General features: G+C 40.5%; 1 protein-coding gene across 1 annotated transcript in view; it reads left to right on the top strand.

The window, feature by feature from the left end:
* Positions 1-12,439, top strand: part of GABRB1 (gamma-aminobutyric acid type A receptor subunit beta1) — a 123,414-nt gene extending 110,975 nt beyond the window's left edge. The window contains exons 6-9 of the mRNA XM_056855420.1: positions 6,774-6,911; positions 7,007-7,159; positions 9,426-9,667; positions 12,025-12,439. Of these exons, the coding sequence (XP_056711398.1) occupies positions 6,774-6,911; positions 7,007-7,159; positions 9,426-9,667; positions 12,025-12,372 (881 nt within the window). The 3' untranslated portion in view covers positions 12,373-12,439. The remainder of the gene's footprint in view (positions 1-6,773; positions 6,912-7,006; positions 7,160-9,425; positions 9,668-12,024) is intronic.
* Positions 12,440-12,787: the final 348 nt, after the last annotated feature.

Genomic DNA, 12,787 nt, shown 5'->3' with positions numbered 1-12,787 from the left:
ATGTGAGTGAAAGTACCCATGCATAAATGGGGTTTAAGAGTCAGAGGTTTTTAGGGAAGGGTGGTAAAAGGATTTTACAGTTACAGTTACATTGTTTTAATTTTGGGAACTGTAAGCTGCATTGAGCCACAAGGAAAAGGGGGTATCAATATTTTAATTATAAATAACTTTACCTATCATAGTTGTGACCAATTTTATTTTCTTTAAGTTTTTAAAGTTTTATTTCAATACACAAAACAAACAAACATAAAACATGAGCATTCATGAGCATTCATATTCATATAATTTGTATAGAGCTTACTATTTAAATGTACATTTTTTGAGTTAACATTACTCTATCTTTTCAATATATCTTCATATCTAATAACATGTTTATTGTGAAGAATATATTACCTAAATCTTTCTTTTCTATTTCTATTCTTAATTTCCAACTATATAATTAAAAATGATTTTCCATTTTTCTTGAAATTCTGAAATTGGTCTATTATGTATAAAGAATGTCAATCGCATATTCAGTTAATTTACTTAAAATCTCTCCTTCTATAAAGTCTAATAATATTTTAGAATTGTTTGGAGCGTATACTGATGCCAATGTCCATACGTCCTTCTGGTAATCTAATCTTCCAAATCAAATATCTTCCACTTGGATCTTCTAATTCTTCAAATACTTCTTGCCAAGTAGGTGGTATATTCTTTCTCTCTTGTCTTTCATTCACTACTCTTTGTAAGAGCATTGCTGGCCCCAGCAGGGAGGAAGAGGGTCTGTGCCGGGCCAGGCTAGTCCGGCGAGAGGTCAAGACGGGTAGTCCTGTTAGATTCTGACAACCCAAACAACAAAGTGGCATTTTAAGAGACCAATCAGGATCTCTTGGCAAGAGCAGCATATGTCTGCTTTCAGAAATCCTCTTGCATGCATCTTACCATGAGGATATCAAATAATTCCTTCATTTTCCCCTTGGGCTGGCTTTCACAGCTATCGGGATGAGCCGGCTGGACCTGAACTCTAGGATGCTTGTCAAACTCTTTGGAGTAAGTCAAGGAAAAGATTAAAGGAAGCATACCATATGTAAGAGCATTGCTAATATTTCTTCAAAGCATTTATAATATGTTGCTGTCAGACCGTCTGGTACTTCGTCCTTCTTGAGATTTTTTTTAATAGCATGATTAATTTCTGGTATTGTTATTACTTGGTTTAGAATTCTTCGGTGCTCAGATGTAAATCTTTCAATTGGTACTTCTGTTAAATATTTCTCCATACCTTCCACATCTATAGAACCTATAGATTTTTTAAAACTTCTTTATTTGTTCATGTATTTCTTGCTCCGCATGAATGACTTGATTTCCTTTCTTGATCCCAGGCATCCTTCTTTTTTTTCCCTCTTTCTATTCTTAGACAATACGCTAAGTATCTTCCAGGTTTATTTGCACATTAGAAATGACTTTGTTTTAAATATTTTAATTTTATCTGCGTTTCTTCTACTTCTAACAACTCTAATGGATTCTTCAGTTGTTTTAATTCCTTCAGTCTTCTCTTATTGCCGGTAGTTGGGAAGCCCAATCCTAAGGGGGGGTAGTTATGGCATGCCACGGCACAGCTGCACTGCCTCCTGAGCGGCTTCCTGCACTGGGGCCAGCAAGCCACACAGGAAGCTTCCCTGAAGCCCATGAAACTGCTGTCTGCAGTTCCACGGGCTGCGCCACCATTTTTCCTACAGTAAGTTTGCGCCAGCAAAAGGGGGCATTCCCAGGGTGAAAGGGCTCAGGGAGCTGACTAACGTCAGCCCCGCTCCAGGAACACCCCCTTTGGCACCAACGTAAGCCCCTGTCCCAGGGGTTTGCTGCCGCTGCGGCTGTGCCAGTGTCCATGCGTGGCGCTGCCACATCGCTCTCCAGCGCTACTGTAAGTGGCCCGGCGCCAACGTAAATGCCCATCTGGACTGCGCAAGTGGCATTTACGCCAGGGTCACGCCGCCTCCAAAGCCCTTTCAGCCCCTCCCTTAGGATTGTTTTTGCTATGGTCTTGTTCTAACATCTTCATTTTGTCTGGTATTTTCTTTATTGATTCTTGTTTCTCTTTTTTCTTTCGAGCAGCTATTGCTATGAAAGTTCCTCTGATGAAGGCCTTACTAGCCTCCCATATTGTTGTCACAGTAGTTTCAGTTGTGTTATTAATGCTGAAATAATCCATTCAAATCTCTCCTGCATTTCTGTATTACCCCGTCTTGTATTGACAATGTATTATTTAGTCTCCGTCTTCTTTCTTTCTTGTTTCCATTTTTCCAGATTAATTCTATTGGATTATGATCTGCCAAAGTCTTTGGTAAGATTTCTGCTTTCCCAGAGTTTGTAATTAACATTTTTCACATCCAACATGTCTATTCTTGAATATGATTGGTGTCTATCAGAAAAATATGTAAAATATTTTTCACCTGGATGAAGTGCTTACCAGGCATTTTCCAGTTCTAAAATTCCCATACAGCTAAACACGTTTTTGGGGAGTTTTCCTCCAATATTTTTAGATCTGGTTGTTGTTTTTTTGTTTATAACACTCCATTTATATCTCCAAAATATTAAAATATCTCCTTCTAGAAAGTCTAATAATGTTTGGTAAACATTTTTTTTAAAAATCAGTTTTAGAATTGTTTGGAGCATATACTGACGCCAATTCCATACTTGTCCTTCTGGTAATCTAATATTCAAAATCAAATATCTTCCATTTTAATCTTTTAATTCTTAAAATACTTTCAGATTTTTATTAATATATATTGCAACACTTTTTTATTTGTTTGTCTGATGCTGTATATACTTTACCTAATTTTTTGCAATTTAATATATGTTCTTGTTCTTTTTTAATGTGAGTTTCTTGAACATATAATATATCTATTTTGGGGGGTTTTAGTTGATTAATTTTTTTAATGTTTACAAGGTGAGTTTAATCTGCTCAAATTCGTGGAGATTATTTTTAATTCATTCATCCTCCCCCCCCCTTCTTTTTTCTTTTCTTTATTTCTCCTTCCTCTTCTCTGGATGTGGCTCCTGAGTCTTCGAATTCCAAGCATTGGACTCTGTCTCTGCTAACAATTCTTGTAAAAGTAGTTTGGCTTGTTCAGTCATTGTTATTATTTTTCTGCCTTTTGTCAGAAATTTGGAAGGGAATTTTCCAACGATATCTTATTTGTTTCTCTTGCAGCACTTGCTTCAGGTTTCCAAATTCTTTCCTTTTTTATTATGCTAGGAGGTAGGTCTTGGAATATCTGTACTTCTTGCCCCTCTGTTGTGAACAGATTTTTCCATGTTGTATTAAGATTATATCATTCGACATGTTTTTTAGTAAAGCTGGCTAATATATCATGTGGTAGCTTATTATGGGTTGCATATTTCAAAGTGATTCTAAAAATTTGTTCAATTTCTGGGAACTTACCTTGCACCTTCAAAAAATCTTGTATTAATTTTCCACATCCTTTTTCTAAGTCCAAATCTCAAAATTCTTCTGGAATTAACAACTTGCTTGTAGATAGCCCATCAATTTTCTTTAATTTTTTGGCTCATTTCCTGCAGTTCAGATGCTATCTCAGTTCTTATTTTTGTATTTCTTCCTTTATTTCAACAGTTTTCTCTTATGTTCTTTTGTATGTTTGTGGTTAATAAGTTTTTATTTTCTTGTTTTATTTCATCAACAATATCTTGTGTTCTTTTGTCTGTTTGCTGTATTTGCCAAAGTGGCCATTTCCTCCAGAAGAACTGATCTCTATCGGCTGGAGATCAGTTGTAACAGCAGGAGATCTCCAGCTAGAACCTGGAGGTTAAGGAGGAAAAAAGACACCTCTGTACAATTATCTGGAAGATAAGGAACTCAGTACAGGAGCGAATATGTTAGAAAATAGCAAAATGTATTGCAACTATGTACAATTGTTTAAATGACCATCAACATACACAGACAACTAGTGTCCAAAGCAACAAGTAAGTGGTAAGTAAAGGTGAGTACATTTCAATTAATAGTCCTTCTATAATATTCTTTTTCCACAGAAGCAGGTATTGATGGATGAAAGGGTGTCAGCAGACAAAAGTTCTCCAAGAGGATACGATCGTTTCAAAGTCACATCTTCATCAGTCCTTCATTACAAAAGTCTTATAATTTCCTATGTGATCATCCATATCAGACAGTCCCCGTAGGGTAAATTTTTCAAGGTATTGCAATAATAAATATCCCAAGCAGGGTAAAATACAGAGATCCACCAGGGGTAATGCCTCTCCTCAATCACAGGAATGATATTGTGTCAGGGCTGAATCTGTCACCAGCCTAAAATGGTTCTCTATAATCAGGCTAATTGTTGATAGCCATCACCAACACCCAACTGCTTTTATCCTGGAGTCTGCCTCCCTTATTTTATCTTTACTATTGTTTTACAATAAATGCTTATGCTTGTAGTGATGTGTTGCATTCATGTGGGATGAGTGAAAAATAGGGGTGAGGGATATACAAAACCAGCAGGGGTTGCTGGTGGAGTGGGGTGGGATGAGAGTCTGCTGGTTCTTACAGAAAGCAAAGCATCAACCTGCAAACCTTGACTGTCCTCTGAGGCTGTTTGGAAGGCTATTTCACCTCCTGCTTTGCTGATGGAATCCTTCTTTCACAGCACGTTCACTAGCAGTAGCCAGATGTTGCATTTTTCAGCATGGCCCAAGAAAAAAGGTTATGGTGCGAGTTTTTCTCTTACGAACAGCAGTGGTCATTTTTGGCTGGAAGAGTGGGCTTCTGAAAGGAGTAAGAGGGTGAACAAACAAAAAAAGAGATTCAAAATTTGAATCCACTGTACTGGAAACGTAATATTGAAAACTTTCTGCATCAGTCTATACAATTTAGACCTTCCAATAACTTCTTAATTTGGCCTCAGTTGACAAAGGTGCTCTTCTCTTTTATTTCCATGCTGCCGCCGGAAGATAGCTGTATAAACATCAGCAAAATCAGCGTTGGAATCTGTGATTATTTTCATAAGCATTAGTATAATACCATAAAAAGACAGAGCAGCTCCCTCCCTCCCTCCCTCCCTCCCTCTCTCTCTCTCTCTCTCTCTCTCTATCTGTCTATCTGTCTGTCTGTCTCTATATCCTTAAGTAGACATATGAGGATAGCTTCTTTCTCTTAAGTAAAGATAATTTGGTTAAAAAATTGGAAGACAGTAATGATGATGCCTACTTAGCTTCAAACTCAGAAGTGGTACAAGAATTAACAGTTTCTATATTCCTCTCAAAATTTGGTTTGAGGGGGAGGCTGGGGCCTGAGAGACATATGTTTGTTGAGATGAAATTTTAGATTGATTAAGGTTATTTGTTTTGTGCAATGTCTGGATATCACAAATAAGATATTACAAATAAGAGGCAGTTCAGGATCATATAACAGATACCAACTAACAAAACATTTGCATTATTGTACTTTGGATATAGATTATCTAGAAATTAATGATATAATGGGATGGAAAGAGTCAAATGCAGAAATGACAGCAGAAATACAATGGTTTATATATTTAATATACTGTCTGTCCTGAAATGAAATATTTTCTAATGCTGTAACTTGCGTCTATCAAAGACTGTATACATGGTGGTTGTTAGATATCTTGCCTTAAGCATATCAGATCAATTTTATGTGGGGTAGCAATCTCAGTGATATTTATATTTTCTGTTTATTCTTTTTGTTTTCTGTATTTTTCTATTACTATTTTTTTTTTAAAAAAGAATTAACAGTTTCCAGTTGAAATTGATAAAGTTCACTCAATATTGTACTTGGCTTGTAGACAATCCACACAATAGCACTGAGCTGTGCGCAAAGGCATGATGCCCGTGGCTGTGGCTGTAGAGCCTGTGCTTTGGTTGCAGAAGGCCACAAGTTCAATCGCCGGCATGTCCAGTTGAAGGACCTCAGGTAGCAGCCATACAGTGCAATCCTAATGGCCTATTCCTGAGGTGGGGGTCTGAAAGTGGTCTGGAGGTGGCGTGATCCCGCCGCCAGCATAAGTAGCCTCTTATCATGGAATAAAAGGCACTTACGCTGGCGGCAGGGGAAGTTCCGTCTGTGCCCAGGCACTGCGGAGCTGCCCGCTGCTCCTCCACACCACAGTCTCTCCGGGATCTAAATCCCGGAAGAGAAATGTGTTGCTTGTAGGGGGGGGTTCCCGGAGCATTTCCAAGGCGGAGCTGACGGTAGTCATCTTTCAAAGCCACTCCAGCCAGGGAACACCCCTTCTTTTTTCCTGGCGCAGCCCCATTTTCTTTCTTTTTTTACCTTTTAAAAAGGCTTTTTAAAGCCTTGCACCCGGTAAACCTCTTTAGAGGCGCTGTGGCAGCGCCTCGGCTATGCTGTCCCCAGCCACCGCAAGGCTCAGGAGTGAGCTGTTAGAACACTTTCCTGGGAATCAGCCCCATCGAATAGAGTTAAGAAGGATAATGTGTAGACCTGCTTAAGCTTGCTTCTATAGAGAAAGACCTCTCTCTGCCTGAGACCCAGGAGAACTGCTGCCAGGCACAGTAGACAGTATCAAGCGAGATGAACCAGTGGTCTGACACAGTACAAGGCAGCTCCATACATCTGCGCTATATTTCTTTGTTTGTATTTTCTTTCTTTATTTGAAATAGTTCTATACCCGCATTTGTCCTGAGCCTCTCATGGCCCAAGGCAGACTTTATTGTCATTGGCTTTGCTTAAAAACTGTATTAAAAATGGTTTAAACAATGTAGTTGACCAACATTGCTGTTATTACTGTTTTCTCCTGTTGCAGATGGATACACAACTGAGGATATTGAGTTCTACTGGAATGGAGAGGAAACAGCAGTAACGGGAGTGAATAAAATTGAGCTCCCCCAATTCTCAATCATTGACTACAAGATGATCTCCAAAAGAGTGGAATTTGCAACGGGTAAGGACTGGACATCACAAGACAAACTTTTCAGAAACTGCCCCCCCCCAAAAAAAGGTATTCCCAGCATCACGTTTTCCATTTGTGTTTAATAGGGGCATACCCTCGGTTGTCGCTCAGTTTCCGGCTCAAAAGAAACATTGGCTACTTCATTTTGCAAACCTACATGCCTTCTACTCTGATCACAATTCTGTCATGGGTATCTTTCTGGATCAACTATGATGCATCTGCTGCAAGAGTGGCACTAGGTAACCTTCTCTTTCGACTACGCAACCGCCCCAAGTGTCCTAAGTGTTTCTGTCCCAGGAATTCAGTTTTGGTCACCACAATTTTAAAAAGATGTAGACAAGCTGGAACGTGTCCAGAGGAGGGCAACAAAGATGGTGAGGGGTCTGGAGACCAAGTCCTATGAGGAAAGGTTGAAGGAGCTGGTTATGTTTAGCCTGAAGAGGAGAAGACTGAGAGGGGATATGATACTTGAAGGGCTGTCATATAGAGGAGGGTGTCGACTTTGATTCTGTTGCCCAAGAAGGTCGGACCAGAACCAACGGGTTGAAATTAAATAAAAAGATTTTCCATCTAGACATTAGGAAGAATTTGCTAACAGTTAAGAGTAGTTCCTCAGTGGAACAGGCTTCCTCGGGAGGTGGTAAGCTCTCCTTCCCTGGAGGTTTTTAAGAAGAGGTTAGATGGCCATCAGTCAGCAATGCTGATTCTGTGACGTTAGGCAGATGATGAGAGGGAGGGCATCTTGGCCATCTTCTGGGCATGGAGTAGGGGTCACTGGGGGTATGAGGGGGGAGGTAGCTGTGAATTTCCTGCATTGTGCAGGGGGTTGGACTTGATGACCCTGGTGGACTCTTCCAACTCAATGATTCTATGATTCTATTCTATGATTCTACTTACAATGGAGTGCTGTCACCATATTATAGTAAGATCATCGTTTATGACATTGTATTGGCATAGTAAGTCTCAAGAGTGAGTCATAAAATAAGAGGAAAAGAATTCTATTTCTGGGTCAAATCAAAGTCCCCCCACAATGGCCACTTAGATGCCTCAAGAAGTTGGATTTTTTTTGGGGGGGGGGTGTCCATCAAGTCACAGCTGACTTAGTGCGACCCCATAGGGTTTTCAAGGCAAGAGACATTCAGAGATGGTTTGCCATTGCCTGCCTTTGCCTCGTGACCCTGTTATTCCTTGGTGGTTTCCCATCCAAATATTAGCCAGGGCTGACCCTGCTTAGTTTCTGAGATCTGATGAGATCGGGCTAGCCTGGGGCTATCCAGGTCAGGGCAAGTTGGAATGTACTTGTGACTCATTACCAGGACCCACCCCAGCCATCACCCTGTAGCACAAGCAGCACCACTTTGTAGCACAAGCAGGGCAACAAAAATGGTGAGGAGTCTGGACACCAAGTCCAATGAGGAAAGGTTGAAGGAGATGGGTTTGTTTAGCCTGCAGAGGAGACGACTGAGAGATGATGTCATAACCATCTTCAAGTACTTGAAAGGCTGTCATATAGAGAATGGTGGAGAGTTGTTTTCTGTTACCCCAGAAGATTGGGCCAGAACCAACAGATTGAAATTAAATCAAAAGAGTTTTTGGCTAAACATTAGGAAGAACTTTCTAACAGAGCAGTTCCTCAGTGAAGCAGGCTTCCTTGGGAGGTGGTAGGCTCTCCTTCCTTGCATGTTTTTAAGCAGAAGCTAGATGGCCATTTGTCAGCAATGCTGATTCTGTGAACTTATTCTATGACCTTAGGCAGATCATGAGAGGGAGGACAGGAAGGGTTGCATCAGTGTTTGGCTCTCGTGGCCCTTTCTTACATGCCCAGGATAATGGCGATCGATTGCCACTTTGGGGTCAGGAAGCAATTTTCCTCCAGGCCAGATTGGCCAGGGATCTTGGAGGGTTTTTTCCCATCTTCTGGGCATGGAGTAGATGTCCCTAGGGGTGTTGGGGGGAGGTAGTTGTGAATTTCTTGCATTGTGCAGAGGGTTGGACTAGATGATCCTGGTGATCCCTTCCAACTCTATGAGTCTATGATTCTACTGTGAAGGTGCGAAGCTGCTCAGCACAGTACTGGAGATTAACACCAGCAGTAAATATTGATCAGGAGTTCAGCTTGCGTGTAAGCAAAGTGAATTCGAGGAGCCCATTCTTGCCATGCTGAACTTCTTAGCATCTCTGTATAAGATACCGTTAGTCCCCCCACTATCAACGCTCACTGTTTCCCTACTTGAGAGTTTGTGACAAGACTGCCAAGATGTGCAAATGAGACCTATATTAGTCATGGTGCATACCTATTCTCTCCAGGATCAGAGGAGCATGCCTATTATCTTGGGTGCTGTGGAACACAGGCAGGATGGTGCTGCTGTAATTGTCTTGTTTGTGGGCTTCCTGGAGGCACCTGGATGGCCTGCTGGACTTGATGGACCTTGGTCTGATCCAGCATGGCCTTTCTTATGTTCTTATGCTATGTTGCCTTATGCTGGCTCTTTTCTTGCATCCCAGGAATCACCACTGTGTTGACGATGACTACCATCAGCACTCATCTCAGGGAGACGCTGCCAAAGATTCCATACGTGAAAGCAATTGACGTCTACCTAATGGGCTGTTTTGTGTTTGTGTTCCTTGCCTTGCTGGAATACGCATTTGTAAACTACACGTTCTTTGGGAAAGGCCCTCAGCAACAGAAGAAGGCGGCTGAAAAGGCCAATAGTGACAAGAGAAAAGTGGAAGTGAGTAAAATTCAGGTAACTGACTCCTCAAGTTTTCATATAATTTTTCATTTTAATCATATTGAGGCAAGTTTGAAGGTGCTGAGGAAATGAAAGTTCATGAAACACATTTGCAGTGATCTGGGTTTTTGTTTCTGTTTTGTTTTTTTGCTCCCTTTATTGCTATTTTTTACTGGTTAAAAAAACCCCTAAAAATACCAAAAAGGTTTTTTTCGGGTAGGAGGGAGTTCAGTTCGGCTTTAGCCGAATGCACACCCCTACAGTCTAGGCCAAAGCCTCTTCAAATCAGTGTGGAAAAATTCCTTGAAACTTCAGGCATATAGTGATGATCCATTTTTATGGACAGACTGACTTCTCTTCAGATATACAACAGGCAGTGTCAAAGTGCTTCTATGCAACAGATTTGTCTCCAACTCTTCCCCACCCCCCATTAAGTGAGTAGCAATGCAAATAATAGGTTGGATGCCATGGAAATCTTTTTGCCAATTCCCCCTACCACTGCAGACCTCCAATCTTCACATCATGTGATGGAAGCTGAAGGTCAGCTTCCAAAATGCATCCTTCTCACCCCCTTCACCCGAGGATTTCTCATGTTCTTCCCCTGGCCAAGCCATTTAATCTTAACCTTACATATATTCTATGAACAGCAGTTCTGTCTACATTTTAGGACACCCTGCACTGTTTATTTGCAATAAAAGGATCCAATTATCTATTGAGACAACTCCCTAGCAAGTCTGTGGAGTAGGACAAGGAGCGAATTTGAACAAAATGTAACAGATAATTTCCTCCTTCCATTTTGTGAAGTGTGTTAATTTGTTTGTGATCTGATAAAGATGTTGTTAAGTATTGAAAAACCAATAATTCAGAAAAAGGGAATAGGCCTGTGATTTATATGGATCAGGAAGCTTGGAATTATTTCAAAAACTCATTTAAAAACATAGCAGCCTCATCCATAACATTTTAAATTAAAACAGTAATTCATCCACTACTCGCCCGCTAATAAGCAATGAGGGCACACCACTTTTAAACAAAGGGACCCACATGAATCATCAGTTTAAACTATTAGCACTTGTGAATTATTTCTCTTTACAACTGAGTAGAACCTATAGATCACCATTAATGGTATTTATACTCCTACTTCAGGTGAATACATCATAACATTTGGGCATCCTTTAATTTATCCACTGGATTTTTCATTAAATAAAAGTGTATGAGATATGTGCAGTTTATTCTCACGTCTTTTGTTACACAATTCAACACAATAAAGCAACAGCTGTCTCTGATTGTCGTCTCCAGCATCTATGAAGTATGTTGCCCCTGAATACAGAGGTTCCATTTGGCTATGATGGCTTATACTCATGTATGGATTTATTTATTTAGATATTTATATACCCTATTTTTCTCCCCAATGAGTGCCCAAAGAGGTTTACACCATTGTTCTCCTCTCCTCCCTTATATCCTCACAACAACAACCCTGTGAGGTAACTGAGACTGAGAAAGAGGCCCGAGGTCATCCCAGCTTTGTGGCAGAGTAGAAATTTGAACCTGGGTCTACCAGATCCTGGTCCAACACTCTTAATGTGTACACCACACTGCCTACACGTATCCTTCTTTTATTTATTTATTTATTTATTTAAAACTAGAGCGCGTAGTGTAGCACTTTTCAAATTTTCAGCTTGTGGCTCTCCTGCTCCACATTGACTTGTCTGCCACACAACGGTTCAAAGTGTAGTGAGTGGGATACCATCCTACTTCTTTAATGTAGACCTAAACCATTCCACGGTGGAACAGGGTCACATCAATATAGAAAGAACTTTCTTCACCATTACTGATTTGTTTATTGAGGAACCCCTGAATGCTTCCATGAAACCCAAGAGTTCCCCCAACAGAAGCCATATGAAATGGGTATTAGAGCATATTCTAAGGTCAGTTGGCTTCAACCCATTGGCTTATGATTCTATCACTAAAATATCCTTATTTTAATAATAAGCACTTTAAAAAACTCCATCGATTTTGTTGAAAAATTCACTCATTTAAAAAAAGGTTGCTTCAGGGCCCCTCAAGTTTAAGCTTCATTAGTTTCATAGTAGATCTGCCACTGAGCAAGTCTGAAATCCTAACAAATACCATGTAACAAGAAAAGCAAGAGCGATAGCTCAAGTAATTTCCAAACCAAGGTCCTATCTCAGAGTTCTTGTTAACATTAGCTCAAAACGTTGGCCAGAAATTGCATCTTAAAGTTTCCTGCTCTGCCCTCTTTCCTTTTGGGCACCCAGGCAGCATGGCTGTTTCATAAGCAGCCCACTAATGTGCAAGAGTGTAAAAGCACTAACAAAACTCGAGATCAGCTCTAAAGCATGTTTCTTCTTTAGGTCGATGCCCGTGGGAACATACTCCTTACCACCCTGGAAATGAGAAACGAGGTCAGCAGCTCTGATGTGCTCATAAACGCCAACGACCCGAGAGCCACCATGTACTCCTATGACAGCGCCAGCATCCATTATCGAGTCCCTGCGTCCACGAGAGACCTCTACAGCCGAAGCACTTTGGATCGGCACATGGTCCATCAAAAGGGACGTTTGCGGAGAAGAGCATCACAGCTCAAAGTCAAAATCCCAGATTTGACTGATGTAAATTCCATAGACAAATGGTCCAGAATGGTCTTTCCTATCACGTTTATTCTTTTTAACATCATTTACTGGCTTTATTATGTGCATTGAATTACACTATGATTCCGCCACCCACCCATCCCAGACTCCTGTGCTCCTTCCCTGACTTTAGCCAACCTTAAGGACTGTGAAGTGACTGCGCTACACGATCAAGGTAAAATGTTCAGCCTTTTGATGAGTTGGTGTGGGGGGGATGCTTCTAACCACATCTAAAAAGTGAACCACGTTTACGTCAAAAAGAAGACGAGTATCTGTTGCAACATGCAGCCGTCACTCTTTAGATCCACTTCGAAAGAGGGAGAGCATTGAAGACATGAGTGTTACTCTTCTATTATGGTCTTGGTTTTAAGATAATTTCTGGTGATCTTTCCTTTCTTTTAATTTAGTACTTAAATGTGAAGAGAGGGTACAAACACTTTTCTCTCTGACACCATCATCATAATATTTGCAAGCACAGCTCAGCGTT

Source organism: Euleptes europaea, chromosome 9, assembly GCF_029931775.1.
Source record: "Euleptes europaea isolate rEulEur1 chromosome 9, rEulEur1.hap1, whole genome shotgun sequence".
Taxonomy (NCBI): Eukaryota; Metazoa; Chordata; class Lepidosauria; order Squamata; family Sphaerodactylidae; genus Euleptes; species Euleptes europaea.
This window is presented reverse-complemented; position numbering and strand designations above follow the sequence as displayed.